The sequence below is a fragment of the Peromyscus eremicus genome, chromosome 8a (genome assembly GCF_949786415.1).
Source record: "Peromyscus eremicus chromosome 8a, PerEre_H2_v1, whole genome shotgun sequence".
NCBI lineage: Eukaryota > Metazoa > Chordata > Mammalia > Rodentia > Cricetidae > Peromyscus > Peromyscus eremicus.
Genome location: NC_081423.1, coordinates 58,194,920 through 58,216,471, shown reverse-complemented (window position 1 = coordinate 58,216,471; position 21,552 = coordinate 58,194,920). Strand labels below are relative to the sequence as shown.

The window sequence follows — 21,552 nt, the reverse complement described above, 5'->3', positions numbered from 1 at the left end:
CCCTTCCCTCCCACCAATCCCTTCTTAAAATGAGACAGGGGACAGTGTGGTGGCGTACACCTTTAATCCCAACACTCAGGAGGCAGAGGCAGACAGATCTCTGTGAGTTCGAGGCCAGCCTTGTCTACAAAGTGAGTTCCAGGACAGCCAGGGCTACAGAGAAACCCAAACAAACAAACAAACAGTAGATAACACACTGTCCAGTGTGGTGGCACATGCCTTTAATTGCAACACTCAGAAAGCAGAAGCAGACAAATGTCTGAGAGTTCCAGACTAGCCAGAGCTACGGAGTGAGACCCTGTCCTTAAAAAAAAAAAAAAAAAAAAAAAGATACACGGGTTGGTGAGATCCGATTCCTACAAATTACTCACACACATGTTGTGCAAGTGCTCAAACACAGATACACATACAGTGTAAAAATTTTTAAAAAAGAGGCTATTAGCAGAATGCTACTTATCATTTCCGGCCGCAGGGTTATAAAGATGAAGCGACAGCCCAACTCATGCAAGAGCAACCATCAGAGGTCACAGCTGCCACCATCTTTCCTTGCTTTGCACAGTATTTCCTAAATGTGGGTCTTTCTTGCTCTCTGCCACCTTCTTCTTCTTCTTCTTCTTCTTCTTCTTCTTCTTCTTCTTCTTCTTCTTCTTCTTCTTCTTCTTCTTCTTCTTCTTCTTCTTCTTCTTCTTGTTTTTGTGAAATAGGGTCTCTCTATATAGTTCTGGAACTTGATATATGGGCTAGGCTGGCCTTGAACTTGGAGATTTGACTGCCTCTGCCTCCTGCTCAGATTAAAGGCACACTACTCCCAGCATTTTTGCTCAACTTTTACCCCTTTGCCACAATCCTGTTTAAGTAATACTATCATTGACTTCATTTTACCTTTAAATTGACTTTATTTAAATTGGGACTTTTTGTTGTATCCTATGCAAACCAAAACGCCATAAAAAACAAAAAACACAACTGAAGTGTCCCACCCCATACTACTCAACAATCACCTCTATCACCAGCAGAAGCCCACAAGCCAAAAACTGTCTGTGCTACAGGTTTTCACATCTATGGGAAGCTCTGTGAACATCTGCAAAGCCCAGTGTCTTCTAGTCTGACAGTCTTAACATGGGTGGCAATGACCTGCTGGGATAAGTTTAGGGTATATTTATCACTACAGAGTATATTCATTATTGTGCTATTTCCTCTGGGGACCGTGGCCAGGAAGCAAACTGGTCGGCTGGATCTATCTGCTCTGGCAGATCCTGTATAGGGAGCTAGCCAGTACCAGTGGGAATCCAGAAAAGCAGGTGGGCAAGTCCCAGTCCCCTCACTCCCTCTTATGGTCTTCTGAAACACAGCAACTGCCAGGACACAGACCCAGAAGCAGCAGAGGAAGTACATTTGCGTGCCAACTGAGATGGGGCCCACAGTGCCGGGACTGGCCACCAACAGTCAGCAGAAAGGCTGCTTAGGCTTCACTAAGTGACAGTAAAACTGAAAGGGCATGCCTTCAAATCATGGGGGTGGCTTTCCGTGACCTACCAGGGACCTTTCCCTATGAGTAAGTTGTTGTTGCCACTGCCACCACAGTTGGCGAAGACAGGCCACAGGACAATGGCAGCATGAGAATGTGGCAGAGAGGCCCAGTCTGCTGAAATCCTCCAACTGACCTCACCTCACAAGGGGAAAGTGTCAGCCACCTTCCCAGGAGTTTTGGGTCACTGTTGCTTCCCCAGAGAGCTGCCAACAGGACAGTAACACACGAATCTTGGCTTGGGCATTCAGAAGAACAGGAAATGGTTTTGCTTAGGTTCAGCAAATACTCTACTGTCCTTTTTCACGCCGAGGAGCAGCCCTTTCCCAGGCTTCTGTTCTCCATACAACTACCAGAACGCTTTTCCTGGAGCCCTGGACTCCAAATCTCTGTCTTTCTGGGAGAAAGAACATAACGGGCTCTGCCACATGGCTCATGAATGATAGGACACTAGCACCTATAGTATAGAGGCCTTAGTCTTAAGGAAGTACCACATCTCTGTTTTCCTATTTTGAGACATGACATGCAGCCTTGGTTACACTTCCACTGAGGAAGTTGCTGACTGCCATTTTTCACTGTGGATGAACGATGGGTTCCCAAGACCTTGACCATTACACCTGTATGCTGGTGGCAAGCAGGAGGGTCATTAAGCCAGGCAGCCAAGGCAGGCTGGGGGGGGGCAAAGTGAATCTACTTGGTGTTTGACGACAGGACAGATGTAAAGCCTAGAGTAAGGTTCAGGGAAGCATTAACTTCCTTGAATACTTGGAGTCCATGGCCAGAAAGGTGAACTAGCCATAGCTTCTCAGAGAGGTAGCAGATGGTTCCCTGGGAATGGGACAGGGCCAAGCTGCGTGTGGTGGTCAAAGCTGGGCTGCCCTCATCCGGTCCCAGGGACGCCTGCAGACAACTTCCCCTAACCTGGCTCTGCCCAGTGAGTCACCACACAACTGCTTCCTGTTCCCCACATGCCCTCATGGAGTCTCAGGAGATTAGACAAGGTTGCTGCCTCTTCTCCTAGGGTACCAGTGGGCTTGGTGGGTGACAAGATTAGTTCAGCACCACTAAAAAGAACGGCAGATCAAGAAGGCTTAGGAGTGAGGCTCTCTGCGATGGGTGTCTGCGTTTCCGGCCCTTTCTGAGTGGCGCTGTATGTGTTTAGCATTTGCCCTCCCAACTTTTCCAGATTTTACCCGTCAGATTCCTGGCAGCTGTGCACGGCGCCTGTGCCGGCCGTCACGTCCCATTCTGATCTCTGGGTCGCACGGTGAGAGAAGGACACAGGATGCGCAGGGAGTGAAAAAGTGATGTCGATGGGGAGAGTGCCAAGTCCCCACTCACAGCCATGGGACGCTCAGGGAGAAGGGGGAAGCATGCTGCTGTGGAGTTCAGAGGCCGGTAGTGAGATTTATTTTTGTTTGTATGAGTAAAAAGCTGCAGAAGCCTCTGGTGGGAGTGGGGGGGGGGGTGCAACTGGAACGCTGAGGTTCAGACAGATCCGCCTGGCCTGGAGTCAAATGTGCTGACCCGGAAGGAGAGTTCCACAGGAGCCCTCTGACTAGCTCAGCCTGGGCCACACTGCTTCTTAGACAGTGCCCTGGGAACCTCAGGAAAGTGTAGGCACCCAAGGTGGGTGTGGTAGCAGACAAGAGGACCAGGAATTCAGGATCATCCTTGGCAGGAGACCTTGTCTCAAACAAAAAAACAAAACAAAAAACCCCAAAATAAGCAAACTCGTAACCAAGCACAAAGACGACTTTGAAAACTTTTTAAAAAAGTACATACTCTGAACCAGACTTATGGCAATAAGGACTATGTTGGCATAAAGTGTGCAAGGGAAGATTAACTTCAGTTTGGGAAAAGTGCTATCTCTGAGGAACAGGAGCTTCCTGGAGCAAACTGACAGCCAACTGAGGCAGACACAGTTGCAATAGTCAAAGAAACTGTGGCCGCATCTCTAGAAAGGCTCCGTTACAGTGAAGTTCCTGCTACACAGTGAGCATGGGTTTTGTAATGCTAGCCCAGTGAAAACTGACACACAAAACTACACACAAACACAGGCTGTGGTGGCTCACGCCTTTAATCCCAGAGCTCGGGAGGCAGAGCCAGGCGGAGCTTTGAGTTTGAGGCCAGCCTGGGCTACAGAGTGACACACTCTGTAGGACAGAGTCAGGACACTCAGGGCTGTTACACAGAGAAACCCTGTCTCAAACAAACAAACAAACAATGCAATTGGCTGCCACAGAAGGTACACAACAGACCAGGAAACAGGCAGACCCGGCAGAGGACTTCCTAAGTCTTCCTTCTGCTTAGGAGATCCATACAGTGTGGCTGTTTCCTTTCCTTCAAAGAATGATGGAACCATGTAGGCTCTGTGTTCCTCATTACTCTGGAGACAGAGTAATGCCATCGCCAGAAATGAGAGGATTTGTAACACAGCAAACTTCTACACTCATCTTGCATGTAAGAGTACCTTACTTGGTGCCTGACACACATTAGTGACAACAATGACAATTTCTACTATTCTTGTACAACTCTCTTTTACATTCTGGGCATCTGAGTGACCATCAAAGACACCAGTAACTGACAATAGGGAGGGGAGGCACAGTAGTATTTATTTCTTTTTAGGAACTTATTTTTATTATTTTCAACTGTGTGTGTGTGTGTGTGTGTGTGTGTGTGTGTGTGTGTGTGTGTGCGCGCGCGCGCGCGCGCATGTATGTGCATGTGTACAGGTGCCTGGGGGCCACAGGTGTTGGATTCCCTGGAGCTGGAGTTATAGGTGGTTGTGAGCCTGTGGTTGCTGGGAACTGAACTCAGGTACTCTGGAAGAACAGTTAAATGCTCTTAACACTGAGCCATCTGTCTATTCCCAAGAGTATTTATTTCTATTTTGAGACTTACAGCTGTTGGGTACAGTGGTATGTGCATGTAGTCTCAACTACCTGGGAGACCATTTGAACCTATCCATGAGTTCAAGGCCAGCCTCAACAGCACAGTGAGACTCTCTTTTTATGCACGTGATGTATATATGTGAGTTTATGTATACTTGTACCCATGCATGTGTATACAAAGTCCACAGCAAGACATCCACGTATCTTTCTGTATATTTTTCCACTTTGTCTAGAGACAAGGTCTCTCTGAAGTTGAAACTTGATGTTTCAGTAGGGCTGGCTAGCTGGCAGACTCCCAGGCTTTCCCCCTGTGCTAGGGTTTTAGGCACACACAGCCATGTCCTGTTTTTTCCATGGATGCTGGGGATTCTAACCCAGGTCCTCATGCTCGCAGGGCAAGGGCTTTAGCCAGCGAGTGATTGCCAAAGTCCTGACCCTGTCTTTTAAGAGAAAAAAACGATACTTCTGATTTTCATTATTTATTTTCTAGATAAGGTTCCTCTTTTTGTATCTTTGGTTGTCCTGGAACTACCTGTGTAGACCAGGCTGGCATCGAACTCATGGATAGCTGCCTGCCTCTGCTTCCTAAGCTCTGGGATTAAAGGCCTGTGCCATCTACCCCTCAACTGAGCAGTACTCTTAGTTGTTGAACAATCTGTTTATTTTTGATAGGGCTTCACTATATTGTACAGGTTTGCCTCAATCTTACGATCCTCTTGCTTCAGCTTCCCGAGTAGTAGGGATTACAAGTATACTCAACTGTGCCTAATACTACTACCTATTTTTCAAAACTACCTGGATCATAAATGAAAAAAAGGAAAAGAAAAAGTAAGAGTGGTGAGGTAATCATTGGCAGAAACCAAAGGGAATGGATAATACACTGGCTATTGAAAGCGAGAGAACTTCCCCCGAGAAGCTCTTAGAATCCCTTTTCTGGATGTCCAAAAGCACCACAGGGATGAACAGATGCTTAAGCCATGTGTGGACATGCTCATAATCCAGCACTTGGAATGGGGGAAGAGTGTATGAGGAATGTCCTGAGCTTGAAACAAGATACAAGTAGAAAAACAAAGTAAAAAGAAGTATATTTGTTTTTTTAAAGAAATTATGACTTATTTGCTTGAGACCCAGTGATGGGTCTCTGCAGGATGTGGTGGCACACACCTTTAATCCCAGCACTCAAGAGGCAGAGGCAGGCAGATCTCTGTAAATTTCAGGCCAGCTTGATCTACACAGAAAGTTCTAACTTACACAGGACTACATAGCCTCTGTTGCTTAGGCTAGTTGTAAAATCTTGAGCTCAAGTTATTTTCCCAACTGGGCCTCTGAATAGCTGGGATTATAGTGACGTCAGGACTTAACATAAGGCTCATGGGGCCTAATTATTATAGGAGCTCAATGAACTCAATCATAATCTAAATAATACTTTATTTTTTAAAAATTTTTTGTTTTTTTAAATAATACTTTAGAGAAAACCCAGAGGAGTTAAGAATTTTGCCTGCATGAATGGGCTGTGTACCATGTGCATGTATAGTACCTGTAGAGGCTGTAACAGGGTGTCAGATCCCCTGGATCTGAGTTACAGTTTAACTGTCATGTGGGTACTGACTGGGAATGGAACCCATGTCCTCTAGAAGTGCTCTTAACTGCTGAACCATTGCTCTAGACCCTGAATCTTAATAAATAACTCCTGTTCTGAGAAAGCCAAATAAATAGATACTCTCTCTTTCTTGTGGAGAATGAAGGACTAAGCATGATACTTCTGAGCTTGCTACAAGCATCGGTCTAAAGGTTTCAGTCAAAGGCTTGACCATTCTGGGATTCTGGGGGAAGTCAGAAGAACCATGTGGATGCTTCGGGCGCCAATGAGGTGACAGGAGCTTGTGCCAGCTGGCAGCCCAGCACCATGTGATGCAGAGGCTGAAGTAGGCCTGGGCGGTGCCCAGCTCTGAAGATCAATGTGCGAACGTGCCCCTGGACTGGTAGTGTACTGGCTCCCACATTGTCTCCGACAGCGAGGAGCCAGGGCTGAGTGTCTGCTTTCCGCTAGCTTCCATACAGGTGTATGTGTGGGTGGGGGAGGTGCTCTGTGCATACCCCATTGTTCCACAGTGTCCCCCTCCCCTCTGGCTGGGTGGCAGTGTGAATGGACTGTAGCTATATTTAGAGTGAAACTCCTGGGGCTCCCACAAAGGAGTGACTGCATCTTCAGGAGGGTGGGTGGGCGGGAAGGGGACAGGCGAGTGAAGCTATTTTCAGAACACATGTCATTGCTGGCTACAGAGCAAGACCGTGGCCATAATACAGAGGGAAACAATAGCTGTGGCCAGAGGAAGAGCCTGTTATGTTTCAGGTGGGATGTTTGCAACTGCTCAGGAAACCTGACCCCGCCCAAGAGCAGCACAAATCACAGGAGAGCCTCATGGAATCAGGGGAGGAGGCAGGAGATTCACAGGGCCAGGACAGTATGAGGTGCCAACAGGCCATGCCTCACGCCTGGAGGAGGATTTTTAGTGACTGCTTGGCCCTAGGCACTTGGTTAGGAACGAAACCCTTCTGACCAACTTCCCAGACCAACCACGTACCTTTTGCTAAGAACTCTTGACATCTCCCAAGAAGGGCAGTACGAATAAAAACACAGGCAGAAAGCAGTAAGGTATACAGGACCAGTACAGTAGGAAGTACATCATAGGCATCAAGGCAAAGCCTGGGCTAAGCCAGAGCGTGTGGTCTCAAAGCCTTGGGTGGGTGGACTTGGCACCCCTCACATCTAGGGGCCTGCCTGGGCTCTGGAGCTCCAGCTGTACAGGCCCTGAGAGCTCCCCACACCCCTATTCTGACCTCTAGTCGGCCCCACTCACCAGCCTCTTCGCAGTGCCGGAAGCAGGGAGGGACAGGCTGCAGAAGGAGGCCAGGCCTCACCTCCCCCATCTCCACAGATGAGCTTGAGGCCCAAGGGTCTATGTGGGAGCAGGGAAGTGGAGGTGTGGCTACAGCCCCAGATCACACTTGGACTTTATAGCCATCCTGGGGTGAGGGGGCTTTTGTTCAACCCCATCTTCATATCCCCTTCCCAAACATGTGTGGTTCCTGTTTTGCTGCATCTGTAAAAGGCACTGGGAGCTGGGGACCTGCCTTACACCTCTCGGTTAACACCCTGGAGACTGATGGAGTTCAGAGCAGTGTAATTTACAGTCCATCTCTCCGATCTTAATTCACTGGATGCTCCTTTCTTCCTTATTGTATTAGTGTGACCCAGGTACCTGCCAACAATAATGGCCTCTCTAGCTAGGAGCCTCCCCCTACTCCCAGGACAATTTATACCTTTTCCTTGGGATTTTCCCCCTTAAATTAAACAAAAAGAGGAAAAATAGAGAAGGTTAACACGGGTTTGAAGCACCGAGGCCCCGTGGTTCTGGGCAGGGAGCCAATGGCCTGAGGGCACACACATGTGTGTGCTCTCCCAGAAGGGCCTTCACCGGCCCTGTTTTACAGCTACCTCGGCACAGACTCCAGGGTTCACGCATATGGCCAGACAGATGTGTCTGGCTTACGTTCAAGGCTGGAAAATGAAGAATTATGGAAGTGAAGGGCCCCGGGCATTAAAAAGAAGGGGGAGGTAAAAGGGGGAATTTTTCCTCTGCTGAGAAATCCTCCTGTGGCTACGGGGCTGGAGGAAGGAGGCTGACAGGAGGCAGGGCCGCCAGCAGCAGTGCATGTGGGGCCTGTTCTTAAAGGGCCAAAGCAACCTCCTCTCAACAGAACTGTGGGACACAATCAATGGCCCTGGAAGTTAGACCTTACATTAGACCTCCAATTTTAGGACTGCTTATTGCTTGCATGGCCAACCTGGACAGTGTGCTCTGGCCAAAGATAGAGTAGTTACAGTCCATGTTCTCACAGCATCTCCCTCCCCTTTTAGGAGGGTCTCACTATGTAGCCCAACCTACATACTCAGGCTCACCACAGTCCAGCCCTGACCTTGAACTTGTAATCTTCCTGCCTAAGTCTTGTGAGCATCAATACATGAAGTATTATGATGGTTTATTTGTACCTGATCTTTCAAAACCAATTTCCTACTTATTTAATCAATGTATTTATTATGTATGGTGGAGGGAGTAGTCACACATGTCAGCATGTGCACAGAAGTCAGAAGACAACTTTCATGAGTCAGTTCTCACCTTCTGTCACATGAGTACTGGGAACTGAACTCAGATTATCATGCTTGGTGGCAAGTGCCTTTACCCGCTGAGCCATCTTGCCAACCCGTACTTTATCTTTTTTGTTTGTTCATTTTTTGAGACAAAGTCTCACTATGTAGCTCTGGATGTCTTGGAATTTGCTTTGCTGACCAGGTTGGTCTTGAATTTAGAGAGATCTGCCTGCCTCTGCCTCCTAAATCCTGGGATTAAAAGCGTGTGTTACCACACCCAGTTAATACTTGACCTTTTAAAAGACCTCACTCACAAGCCCAATCACTTATTTAAATAATAGCTTCTCCCAGGGCTTTGGTGGTGCACACCTTTAATCCCAGCACTCAGGAGGAGGCAGAGGCAGGTGGCCCTCTTGAGTTTGAGCCAGCCTGGCCTACAGTGTGAGTTCCAGGACAGCCAGGGATACACAGAGAAATCCTGTCTTGAAAAACCAAAATAAATAAATAAAATAAAATAAAATAAAATAAAACAAAATAAAATAAAATAAAATAGGGCGGTGGTGGCACACACCTTTAATCCCAGCACTCAGGAGGCAGAGCCAGGCAGATCTCTGTGAGTTCAAGGCCAGCCTGGTCTACAGAGCAAGATCCAGGACAGGCACCAAAACTACACAGAGAAACCCTGTCTTGAAAAACCAAAAAAAAAAAAAAAAAAAAAAAAAAAAAAAGAAATAGCATTTCTACTGCATGGTCTGCTCTTAAATCCACGCCCCCACACCATAACATACACACACACTTTTGTGACTCCAGCCATCAGGAGAGTCAATGCTCAATACCACTTGCTAAACTGAGCTGAGAACATGGTCCCTGAGTCCTAGGAATTCCTAGTACAGTGGGGGAAAAGGCCCACAAATAACTGTAACATGAGACATGATAGCAGTCCCACCAATGATGTATAAATCAACACTGCAAGAACCCTAGAGCAGAGAGGAATTCCTCCTAGGGGAGATCAGGGGAAGGTTTAACTGGGGAGAAGGAGTTTCACTGGGAAATGCAGGGAAAATAGAATTTCAACAGGTAATAGGAAATGTAGTGCAGAAAAAGAGCCCTTTGGATTGGGAGGCAGATTCAAGGAATATCTGAGAGTGGGAAAGGGCAGGGTGGGTGTGGAGCAGTGAGCAGAGAGGAAAGTTAATAGCACTATCTGGGCAGGAGTCTTAATGCCTGGACAGGCACTTTATACACACTGTTGCTCATCCTGAAAGAAGTCCAGCAACTATGAGGCAGGTGCTGCGTCAAGTTCATTTTACAGATTCAGACACAGGCTCAGAGAAGTCAATCTCTTTGCCCAGTGTCTAATAGTTAATAATGGTTCACAGGGAGTGTGTTAATGGGAAACAAAGTAGGAAAAACACACTGGGAGCAGACTGGAAGCCTAAAATGTCATTAGAAGGAATTAAACTTTATTTCACTAGCCAACCAAAGGCACTGATGATTTCTAGCAGGGGAATGGCTGTATGGGAAAAGAACTGAGCTCATGGTGTGGCTGGAGCTTGGTGGCCAGACTGAGCACTATGTAAGTCCAAGAGGGGCCATTCACAGATTATAAAGTCAGTGGCACCCTCTGGAGCTATACAATGCAGGACTAAGGTTCAACAAGTCCCTGATTTAGGGTAGCAGCAGCAATGGGACCTAGGAGAGGAGAGGTGAATGGACAGGATATGATAAGAAATTGGATAGCAGGGGTAAAAGGTCATGGTAGAATTTAAGATGATGTTCTACTTGCTACCATCAATGAAGTTATTTCTGTTAAATATCAATTCAGCTTGCTAGACTTAAGAACAATAGAAAGGATGGTGGAGTTAAAATAAAAAATGGTGGGGGCTAGAGAGATGGCTCAGTGGTTAAGAGCACTGGCTGCTCTTCCAGAGGACCCAGGTTCAATTCTCAGCACCTACATGGCAGGTCACAACTGTCTGTAACTCCAGTCCAGTGGAGCTGACACCCATGGCAAAATATCAATTCACATAAAATAAAAATTAAAATAAAAATAAATAAATAAATGAATGAATAAATAAATAAACAAATAAATAAATAAAATGGTGGAGGAAGCCTGGAAAGGTAGCTCTGACTAGCAGAGAAGACAACAGTGTACTCACTATGTTAATGGGAAGCTGGAGGAAAGAGGCTTAAGGACCCAAAGCTATACATAAATTAACTATAATGCGTAATGCGGACTACGTTTTGGAGTTTTTCTTTTCTTTTCTTTCTTTCTTCTTTTTTTTTTTTTTTTTTTTTTTTGGTGAGTATGTTTCATGTAGCTCAGGCTGGCCTTGAACTTGGTTTACAGATGAGGATGGCTTTGAACTCCTACCTCCACATCCCACATGTTGGGATTACAGGCTCATGTTACCATGCACAGCAGGACTAAATTTGGTAAAAACAGGTCCTGGCAGTAATTTCTTTAACAGCTGGACTGACAGTCAAGACATGGAGGTGGTAACTAGAGGTAGGACTTTTTTTAAGACTGATGGTGAGAAAGAAAAGGGCAGGAAGAGAGACTTGACGATGATGCTGTTCTTTGGGTCACAAAGAGGTTTAGTCAGAGCCATGGAAGGCTTGTGTAGGTGGCCACATTACAACAGGCAAGCATGTAGAGGTATACTGTATGCTGGATCCTAGTAGCAGTAGGACATGGGCATGTCTAAAAGACCAATTCCAACTGTTATCATTCCTCTCCTGGGGCAGGGTAATGAGATTAATCTCAGACAAAGGGACCACTGTGGGCTAAGCACTTTGGAGGCAGTGTCTCATGCAAGCCTCTGGGGACACCACTTTGCAGAGGAAGAAACAGGTTCTTCAAAGTTAAATAATTTGCTCAGTATTATAAGCCTAGGTAAGTGTCAGCCCCTGAATTATATCAAGTTTGCTCGGCTTTCTGCACTAAACCCTATGTTTAAGAGAAGAACAGCATGCCAAGAGTGGTGTACTTGCCTTTGGAGGCACTTTTGAACTCTGTGAAGACACACATGCCTAGAGAGAGACCTGAAGACATGCTTGGAGAGGCAAGGAAAGGGGTTTAATGCTCCCCCATGTACAAAGTCTATAAAGGGAGCATAACTTGCTTGGAGAAGTAAGTATTCAGTACAAGGAGACAGATCTGGGAAAGCCATAGAGAAAAACTTGCTTGAAATGAAGGCTTGGGCTTCCAGGAGGGCTTGACAGTGGGGTAACCCCTAAATATAGATTAGGTAGCTTCTCCCTGGAAGAATGTAGAAAGTACTCTGTGCAAAGGGGGCTCTCCCATTACCTTGGGAACCCAGGTAGCCTGTGGCTACGGCATTCTGATCCACAAAAAGGAGTGCCCTCCATGAATAGCTACATAAGGTGAAAGAGAACTCTGAGTCTCTTAAATTGCATGAAAGACTGTGTGGTGCTGACAGAGTCTCACAGGAAAAGTGATGCTCATCAGACACTGAGAAGACCCTGCCCTGCCTTAGAACTCACAATGAGGGATGCACAGCTTGGGTGCAGAGGTGGGGTACAACAAGATAACCTGCCACTCCTGCTCACGTCACTTCAGTTTGTAGAGCCACACCCTCAACGGGAATGGGTGTCTCCAGTTAGGCTTCACCTGGATCTTTTCCTGGCGACGCTGCTGCTCAGCTATTTTTCTGGCTAGAGCCAGCTTCTTGGCCCGAAGCTCCCTGATATCATCCTCGCCCCCACTGCCTTCAGCCTCCGAATCTTCCTCAAAGTCTTCAATCACCACATCTTCTTCCTTGGGTAAAGGAAAGGCACAGACAAAGGTAAAGAGAAGATAGTGAGCCATGGTACTTAACAGGTCCATTCTATTCCTTTAGCCCCACCCCACCCCCACCCTATACTGATGGGGAGCTCCTTGCCAAGGGTTCCCTGGAATATGCTGGCAGGAGCCGTCACCTTTTCCCTTAAATTGCACCCTTACATGCTTTTTCTTATACACTCATACCTACAACACTCATAATCACATATGTTCACTTGCATGCTTGTGTTCACACTCCTTTGTACACACTCAAACACAAACTTTGGACCTGTTTTCATTTTGAAATTATAAATGATTCAAAGAGTATAAACTATGGAGAAAGTTGAACTGCCCAATTTAAATCTAATTCCTGCTAATAATGTGATAAGAATCAACTCTGGCCAACATCTGGGAGCTAAGCAAGGAAGTTCCCTGCCCCAGACAGCATCAAGAGCAGATGCTGTAGCTCTATAGACCTTGTCTTGATTTCTTTTAAGACCACAGCCTGGAGATGTCAGGACTTCTGGGCCCCATTAAAAAATTCACATAACATGGCCTTGCTTAGCTGCCCTCCAAGGGCCTAGGCTGAGTAAGAAGGAGGTGGCTGGCTAGCTCAAGGAGCCTCCTTGCCAGGCTGATGGAGCCCTCCCCAGGGATGGCACTTCCTCACTTGCAGACTCAGTTCTCAGCAACCACTGCTCCCCGGGTGGTCCTAGCTCCATTCCTCACTCTCTTACTTTTGGCCTTGGTCAGGAGAGAACATACAGCTGCCCAAGAGTTTCCTTTGAGGGACAGGACTAGCAGGGGAACACAGGGAGTGAGTCAACAGGCGAAGGAAGATTCCTGCAATTCTAACAGGATGATAATAATGACTACACTGACAGCTACTGGCTACTCAGTGCTTTTTATGGGCTGTATACAGGGTTATGTGTTTTTCATACATTAACTCTTTTAACTCTCACAACTCCTTTAATTCTCATAATTGTACACAGCTATTACCATCCTCCCTCTCTGTCTCTCTGTCTGTCTGTCTGTCTCTCTCTCTCTCTCTCTTTCTTATTTTTGGCTTTCTAAGACAGGGTTTCTGTGTAGCCCTGGCTGTCCTGGAACTCACTCTGTAGACGAGGCTGGCCTCGAACTTAGAGATCCATCTGTCTCTGCCTCCCGAGTGCTGGGATTAAAGGAGTGCAGCATCACCACTGGCCTACCCATGCCTTATAAATGAAGACATTTAGTAAAATAGCCTGCTCAGAGTCAGAGGTAGCAGGAAGCAGAGCAAGGAATCAAACTCAAGTTAGTCTGACTCCATGTCTGCTCTTACCAATCATAATGAACAAACCTGCAGTTCTGAATTGAGAGAGCAATTGCTGCTCAGATCCAGCCCTTAATGGCTTAGCTTTGTCAGGCCTGGACCTATTAACGTAGACTGGGATTCTCTTGGTGAAAAGTAGTTAATAAGTGTAAGTAAGGTGATGAGGAGGGGGACCTAGGGAAGATGGGTAGTTTGGCAGTATCTCTAAGAACTACAAACTATCCTGTTACAAAGAAAGATGTTCAAGGACACCCCACCGCCACCACACACCTCTTCCAATTAGTCTGCAGTTTGGGGAGATGAGAGCTACGGATAGAATCTGTCATTGTCCTGAGAGGTGTGAGGGGTCTAGGACACCGTCCACAGGCACCGTTTATTTGTCAATACCTGGTCATGGGAAGGGAGAGAATTTCACATCCACTTCCTTGCTCGCAGGGTAACCCTGCATGGAAGCAAGTGCAACAAGATGTCTGCTGGCCCCCAGAGGAAGAGCGTCCTTGCCTGCTCTCACCAGAGATGGACAGTTAGCACCGGTTTAGAGTGAGCAGGACTGAGGTCAAAGGAGGGTCAGAGAAGCTTGTCTGAGGTTTGCTCAGCTCTCATAGCAAACGAGGAAGTGTAGGGTTATGAAATTACACAGAACAGGGTAAGTAGGGTTTCCCAGGGACCACTGACATAAAGGAACCCAGGAGACTCGTGGGAAAAGGAAGAAGTGGGCAGCCTGGTGTGGGTCATGAACCTTTGCCTGGTCAATAAGCCTCAGAAGGAGACTACTGTGGCACAAGTGGATCTGGCACCAGAAGTGGCCTGCTCCTTCTAGGGTGCCTCTTTGCCTAGCTAGGCTTGTGCTGCCAGTTCCACTGTTCAGAGACATCTCTTACAGTCATGCTGGAGAGCTGGCTTTGCTCATTCTCCACTGCCTACTTTAGCCTTCCAGTGTGGCTGAGATGAAGGAAAGAGGTACGGGCACCATGGCCCTGTGTTTCCCACACTGTGTCCAGGGCTGCAGGAGCACTGTTCTGCCTGCTAAGGTTTGGACATCCCAATGGCTCTGGCAACTCCCCTCTCTCCTCCCATGCTGACAGCTCATTCTTTCCCGTACTCCCTGCCCAGGTTTCATCTGGAGAGTCTGGAGCTGTGGGCTTAGCTATAGCCCTGGAACCACCTCTGTCCTGGAAGCTGAGCCCTGTGTCATCAGGCATGGGGTGGAGTTCTCCAGCTATCCTAATGAAGTCAGGCCAAGACTGCTTCTCTGAAAACTCTGTTCCAAAGGTGGCCCCTCTATCACTGCCTGAGATCCTAAACGACAGCTTCCAGCTGACATCTGGCTTCCTTGGCCTGTTGCTGATTTCATCCCTGTACCCCGCCCTGCTCCACCGGGCGCTTGAGACTGCTGTGGGCCAAATGACTGTGTTGGCCTATGGGTGACCTGGCCTCTGGCTAGAATTGCTTCCGTCCCTTCCCTCTATCCCATGTTTCTTTCTACCTAAGGCTCCTGTCTTTAATACTATGGGGTAAAAAGAAGGAAAGAGCCAATCTTCAGGCAAAAGTGAGATGTGTGTATGGACCCAGACAGAGTTACCCGCACCCAGACAAACAGCAAGGAAGCTGGCAGTGAAGCTAAATGCACACATGCTCGTCTCCACCACACAGTCACATTTACTCAGAACCCCAGACTGCAGGAGGACTGGCAGCAATGTTCACTGAAACTGACACACAAACTGGGCACATGCAGATGATCATCAAAGACCATCCCCAGAAAGACATACATGCACCTAGGCCAACTGCCAAGGAGGCCTGCAGGGTGGGGACACAGGTAAGCATGCATATATAGTGTGTCCGCGCGCGCACGCACACACACACACACAGATACGCACACGAGTCTGGAGTGAAGCAAGGGCTACAGGAAAAACCAAGGGCAAACAAACAAGAGGAGAATTCCTTAATCACATCAGGATGTGCAGGAGGGAGGGAGGGGGGGAGGAAGAGAGGGAGAGCAGGCCGGGGGAGGGGTGATTTTCCACATGGGGCCAGCAATGTCAGCTCTTCCTGTACGTGAGTGAGCCGTGAGCCGGAGGCTGGAGTTCAGGCCTGTGCTGTGCTGAGCTCCACACATCTATAAACTTGATCCTCAGCCTGAACCCTAACACCCCTCTCTCTCTACTGCCTTTCCTAAGCCTCCAGAGCTGAACATTATTAAACTCTTTCCTCCAATGCAACATTAAAAAGAAGCATCTGGAACTCGTAGATGGAGGCATTGGGGTGGACTGGCAGGAAGGGGCACCAGCAGAGTGCACTCTTGAGAAGTCGACTGTCATGTCAACAGACACTGAACTAAGAGGTTATAAATAACCCCAAGGAGAAGCTCCAGCCTGGGCATCGGGGCATGGGGGAAGGGGAGCCTTCCCTCTGCCATACGGGCTCTTCCCGAAGAGTACCTCATCTTCCAGTTGTTTTCCCTCTTGGCTTCCCATTTCCTTTCCCATGGTGTCTGGGACGGGTGCCACTGACACATATTTTCCACCCTTGAATGCCAGCAGAGGCTCTTCTTGTCCACAAAGGGCTTCCAGAAAATACTTCAGTACTGTGACCCTTTTGCAGTCAGCTGCAATAACCTACAGGGCGAGAGGGAGAGAAGAAAAACAGCATTTCTGAGAGGGAGATGAAGATGAGAGACAGCGTTGGCTGCAGGGCACATGAGAATTGTGTCAAAGTTACTGGGGAGGGAGGCAGTGTGAGCAACGAGAGCGTGCGTGTGTATGGAGGCAAGCAAGGACCAAGGTCTTCTGAAGGACGGAAGTCACCAGGGCCTTGCTTAGGTCATCCCTGGGGCAGCAGACAACCTCAAGACCAATGCCAGGTGCCCTCAGGGCTTGGGCTTTTCTTTTACTAAAGTCCTGTTAGGAAAAAAACAAAAACCAGAAAATCATTCCTTCTAAGCTTGGAACAGCGGCAGCAGGACAAGGGATGGACTGCTGCAGGCTGGCTACCCTAGATCATGGCTTTCCAGCACCCCTGGTGCCCCTCTCCAGACTCCCTCCAGGACGACTTGCAGACTGGAAGATAAGCTTCCTTGGCTGCTGCATCTTAGTCATTCTGAACTCACCTGGATGGAAGCTGCCTCACTTGAGAACCGGGCAGAGCAGGTGAGTTCACCAAGGTTCTGCCCTGCAGGGTTCATGTGGGCTGCTCCCAGGTTGCTACAGCAGCACAGATGACAGTGCTGTCAGAGAAGCTGTGGCTGATTTAGCTGGGGTGTGACTGGTGATCCTGAGCAACTGTCAGACTGGTAAAGGTCTCACATGAAGAAGTGTCCACAGTCACCTAGCCTGGAATCCCCCCTGCAAGACCACATATGCATGCCTTCCCTCTGTCTGTACTTGTGCTGTGTGTGTGTGTGTGTGTACTGTCGTTCTCCTCCTCCTCCTCCTCCTCCTCCTCACTGGTGCCTCCCTTCTCTTACTCTCCGGCTTCTGGGCCCTGCTTGATGTGCACCTAAATAGTAGAGGGCCATTTCTACACCATAATGGTCAGACACGACACAGAGGGTAGCCCTTTCAGTAGTGACTCCAGGACATGCTACACGACTAAGACCCATTTTAAAATTTTATTTTACTTTATGTGCTTGGGTATTTCGCCTGCATGTATGTATGTGCAACACATACATGCCTGGTGCCCAAGGAATCCAGAAGATAGCGTCAGATCCCTTGCAACTGGAGTTACAAATGGTTGTGAGCCACCACGTGGGTGCTGAGAATAGAACCCAGGTCCTCCGGAAGGGCAGACAGTGCTCTCACCTGATGAGTCAAATCTCCAGCCCCACTCACCCCTAGACCTATTTTTAAACCTCATTTCTGAATGTGAAAGGACAAGTGAAGGGCTGTTGTAGAGACTGGACTGTCTAGGCTCATCATTTCACCGCTGCACATGCCAGCTCCTCCACTCAGAAGGTGCCAAAGATCACATTTTGTACTTCTCAAGTTTCCCTGTCAGGGTGCTATGAGAATAAAATGGACACACAATAGGCTCGTGGAAGAAGACTGGTGGGCACAGAGAAACTCACTGGAGACCACAGGAACAGATGATACAGGATGAGCCATGTCTTCCAAGACAAGGTGTAACGAGTCATCACTCTGGCATATGGTTGGCCAGGGAGAGTGCATGCACACCAGGCATCTGTGCCACAACTTCATTCTCTGCCATCTTCTCCCCTGCCCAGATGCCACTCACCTGTGGCTATTGCCACCATAGTAGTAGGCTAAGTATCTGACCACCGCCATGTAAGAGGCTCCCCTGAAGAGTCTTAGAACCTTTTGAGCTTAAGGGGCCTGATCCTGGATACCTCCCTGAAGGTCCTGCCTTGGGCCAGGGCAGGTAACCATGGTTCTATCGTGTGTATTAAAACATGTGATGAGGAAGGCTACAAATACAGAAGCAGGGGCTAAAAGGCATTAAAGAACAGAGCTGAAATGAGTAATAGCCTGGCAGGCAGCACGCACAGTGGCCTGCCTGCATCCCCAGTCTCTCACTTGCAGAGGAAACTTCTGCATTTCCACAAGACTGCCAGTTTCCTCTCTGTGGTCTAATTTTAACCACCTTGTCGTTACAGTGTGTGTCAGCCACCTGACCCCACTATGACCTCTGACCTTATGCCCCAGCCACTGCTTGCACTATGGAGAATTATGTAATGGATCCAGGACTTTCCTTTCTGGCATGTGATTGCTGCCACTGAATGGAGTGGAGGAGGTAAAGGAGTGAGGAGAAGAGAGAGGAGTTTGTAATCGTGCTTGGCTCACCTGGATATGAAAGGGCTACAGGAGCCCCAGTTCAATTTGCAGCAGAAACCTGCCCAGGAGAAGACAGTGTCTTATGGGTGTATGCTCAGACAAATGGGAAGAAACACCTCTGTCATTAAGGCAGGCCCTGGGTGGGTACATGGCTCAGGAAGCAGTGTGATTCCTGGCCAAGAGGGAGAAAGGCCCCATGTGTGGACGTGGGACTCCTGGAGACGGGGATTTCCAGGGCACAGCAGGAGCTTGGGGCGCAGACATCCTGAGCCTGCCTGTAGCACATCCTTAGAGGTTCAGTGGGACTATCATGAAGAAAGACAAGCGAAAAGGAACTCCCACTGCTCCAGTTTTCATTTCCACACCTTTTCGAAGGAACCTAGTTTCCCTGGAGTTTTGTCTGCTATGGTCATTCATCATTGCCCTTAAGGGCAGTGACACTACTGTGATTGTTCAAAGAGCTCTGCTCCACTGGGGTAGCCTAATTTGGAGTCCAGAGGTCCAAAAGGGATTCTACCTGTTTATATAGAGATGATTTACCCATATTTTGGAAGAGTGTTTTCTCTTCATTGTAATCCAACCACGGGAAGAACAAATAAAGTTGGACACAGTATTCTTGGGTTTTTAAAGTACAGTGTGACAGTGAGAAATGTATTCAAGCTATTTAGTAAACTGGGAAGACCATAAGCAGAACGTCTAGGCCTTGCCCAAAGATGCAGGGAAACCTATTTCCAGCCTGCTGGGCTGACTGTGAGAGCATTCTGCCACAGGGTGGGAGGAAAACAAAGCTCTCTTGACCCTGGATTCTACAGGAGGCTCTTGGGAATATTCCCCCATACAAAGGGGCTCTAGTAGTTGAATCAGAAAGGGACAAAACAACAAAAAAAGTTTAATATGTTAAGGGATATATCAAGATGGAGAAAGCCTTTCAAACCACTTGCTTTAAAAAGCAAACTCCAAGATGATCTCTGCTTAGCAATGAAGTTTCTGGCAGGAGAGGGGTTAAAGGTTAAAGGGGTTGTAGGTTCTCTGCTTGGAGAGGAGGGAGTACCGATGAAATCCATAATATAATCCCCACAGTAACTCCTTCATGAGCATATTTTTCCATTTTATATCAATGAAAAGCAGAGAATGTAAACGCCATGTCTACTGCTGTCTGAGCAAACTCTCCATTTTTCTGAGGAGAAAGTTGGGTAGGACAGAGTTTCTCTGGGCTGTGACAGCAGGGCTGGACTGGGGCCAAAAGTGGGTAAAGGGCTGCTGGACTGAGGACCTTCTCAGTGGACCTTTTTGGTAGCAGTCCTTGCCCTTCTGGAGGAAGACTTACTTTGTGGCTGACTACCAAGAACTCCAGAGTTAATGGACAAAACTCTGAATGAATCATTCTTGCTTTGAAGAGAAAACTGGGGTTAGGTCAGGGAAGACCTGAAAGAAAAGCACCCAAAGAAAGCCCCTTCCTACCTCCCTGAAGGTTGTCTAAAGCAGCTCCCCATCAGCAGCAGGAACCGAAACCCTAAGCTTCAGAGCTCCAGCTATCTATCACCCCATCAGGTCCACACACACAGAACCAAGCAGAAAGGAAAACTGAAAGCTTGATGTGGAGAGGTGATATCAGTGCCTGGTCCGTCCCAGGCTCAGTTCCTTAGAGAGAGATAATGTGAGCAGGTAATGAGGTGGGGACAGGGGCTAAGAGGCAGGTCCTGAGAAACGCAGAAGAAACCTTTAGATGGACATAGGAGAAGCTTGGTCTACAGTCTGGGGTATCTTACATGGGGAGTTGGACAAGCAAGACTGGTGAAAACTGAGTAGCAGTCTACACAGAAAGAGCAAAGGAACTGATGCTACTTTCTGAAAGGGAGGAGACAGCAGGAGATAAAGAGGACCAAGCACCAAGCATCACACACTGATGTAAGCTGAGTTCCAAGATGCAACACCTCACAGCAGCCTTGGGGAAGGGAGAAAACCTGGACCCGGCAGGAAATAAGAGGAAGGGTTGGAATGCTGACAGGCCTCTGGAGCAAACTCCTGAACGAAAGGCTCAGCGTGCCCCAACAGCTAGTTATTCTGCAACATTTGTTTCACTGGACTTTTGGTTTAGGGGAATCAGAACTTGCACCACAAGCCAGTTCTTTTTTTTTCTGTCTTAAAAGTCCAACTTGCCATCATTCCTTTGGTTTAAAACACACACACACACACACACACACACACACACACACACACACACACACACGGGTTTTCCCCTGCAAACTTAAGTTTACAGGTTGTTTTTCTTGTTTCTCTAAATGGAGCCAATTATTCTCACATTTGTTGAAGCCTTCAATCAAGTTTTATAGCTTGTTAATTTTACAAAATGTCCTTAGAGCAAATGAGATGCAGACAGGAAAAGTGAAGTCTTGCTGAGATTATTAAGAAACCTTAAAATAGACTCCAAATCTACCACCAAGGCTGGTAAAATACAGGCTGCTTGGCTGGCTTCTGAGGTCAATTAGCAATGGGTTAATTATCATCTTTAATAAGCCAAGCCTATAGGATTGGCTACAAGAAACTGAACTCACACTAATGTATTTCCACGAACCAGGAACTTGTAGCTATGTGGGACTCGGCCTCACTTCTGTAGCAGCCAAGGGTGGGTCAGCTTGAGAAGGGGTCTGCCAATGAAAATTCCGATACAAGAAATAAAGAATCCCACACAGGGAATCCTCTGGAGCTGGGAGGACAGAGGAAACAGTTTATTCACATTCCTAGGGGGAGGGGCTTCCTGGCAGGGAGCAGACTCAAGAGGCAGGAGGGAAACTGGCCACAGGATGCACAATCACTCTGAAGACAGAGGCAGTAGTTTAGGACCAGGAGACACACACTCATAGTCTGAGTCAGAAGAAGCAGGTATAAAATGGAGAGAGGGTCAGGGGTTGGAGGAGTGAGAGAGGAAGAAGCTGGACTTGGGCTGGGTGACCAGGATGAGACAGAGAAAAAACCAGGAGTCCTGTACCAGATACATTTCTAATAACTTGGGCATACAGTGTCAGTCCAAACAGCCTCTCTTTCCTGATCCCCGCCCTAACACAGCCTCATTCTATGCACTATGCCAAGCACAGGC

At 47.7% G+C, this 21,552-nt stretch overlaps 1 protein-coding gene across 4 annotated transcripts in view; it reads right to left on the bottom strand.

Moving 5' to 3' along the window:
• The window catches only part of Smg6 (SMG6 nonsense mediated mRNA decay factor), a 246,475-nt gene that overhangs the window by 7,395 nt on the left and 217,528 nt on the right, over window positions 1–21,552 (bottom strand). For all 4 annotated transcript variants that reach the window (XM_059271180.1, XM_059271179.1, XM_059271181.1 and 1 more), the window contains 2 exons: window positions 16,107–16,283; window positions 12,207–12,353 (listed from right to left, as the gene is read on the bottom strand). In XM_059271180.1, the coding sequence (XP_059127163.1) occupies window positions 12,207–12,353; window positions 16,107–16,283 (324 nt within the window). The remainder of the gene's footprint in view (window positions 1–12,206; window positions 12,354–16,106; window positions 16,284–21,552) is intronic.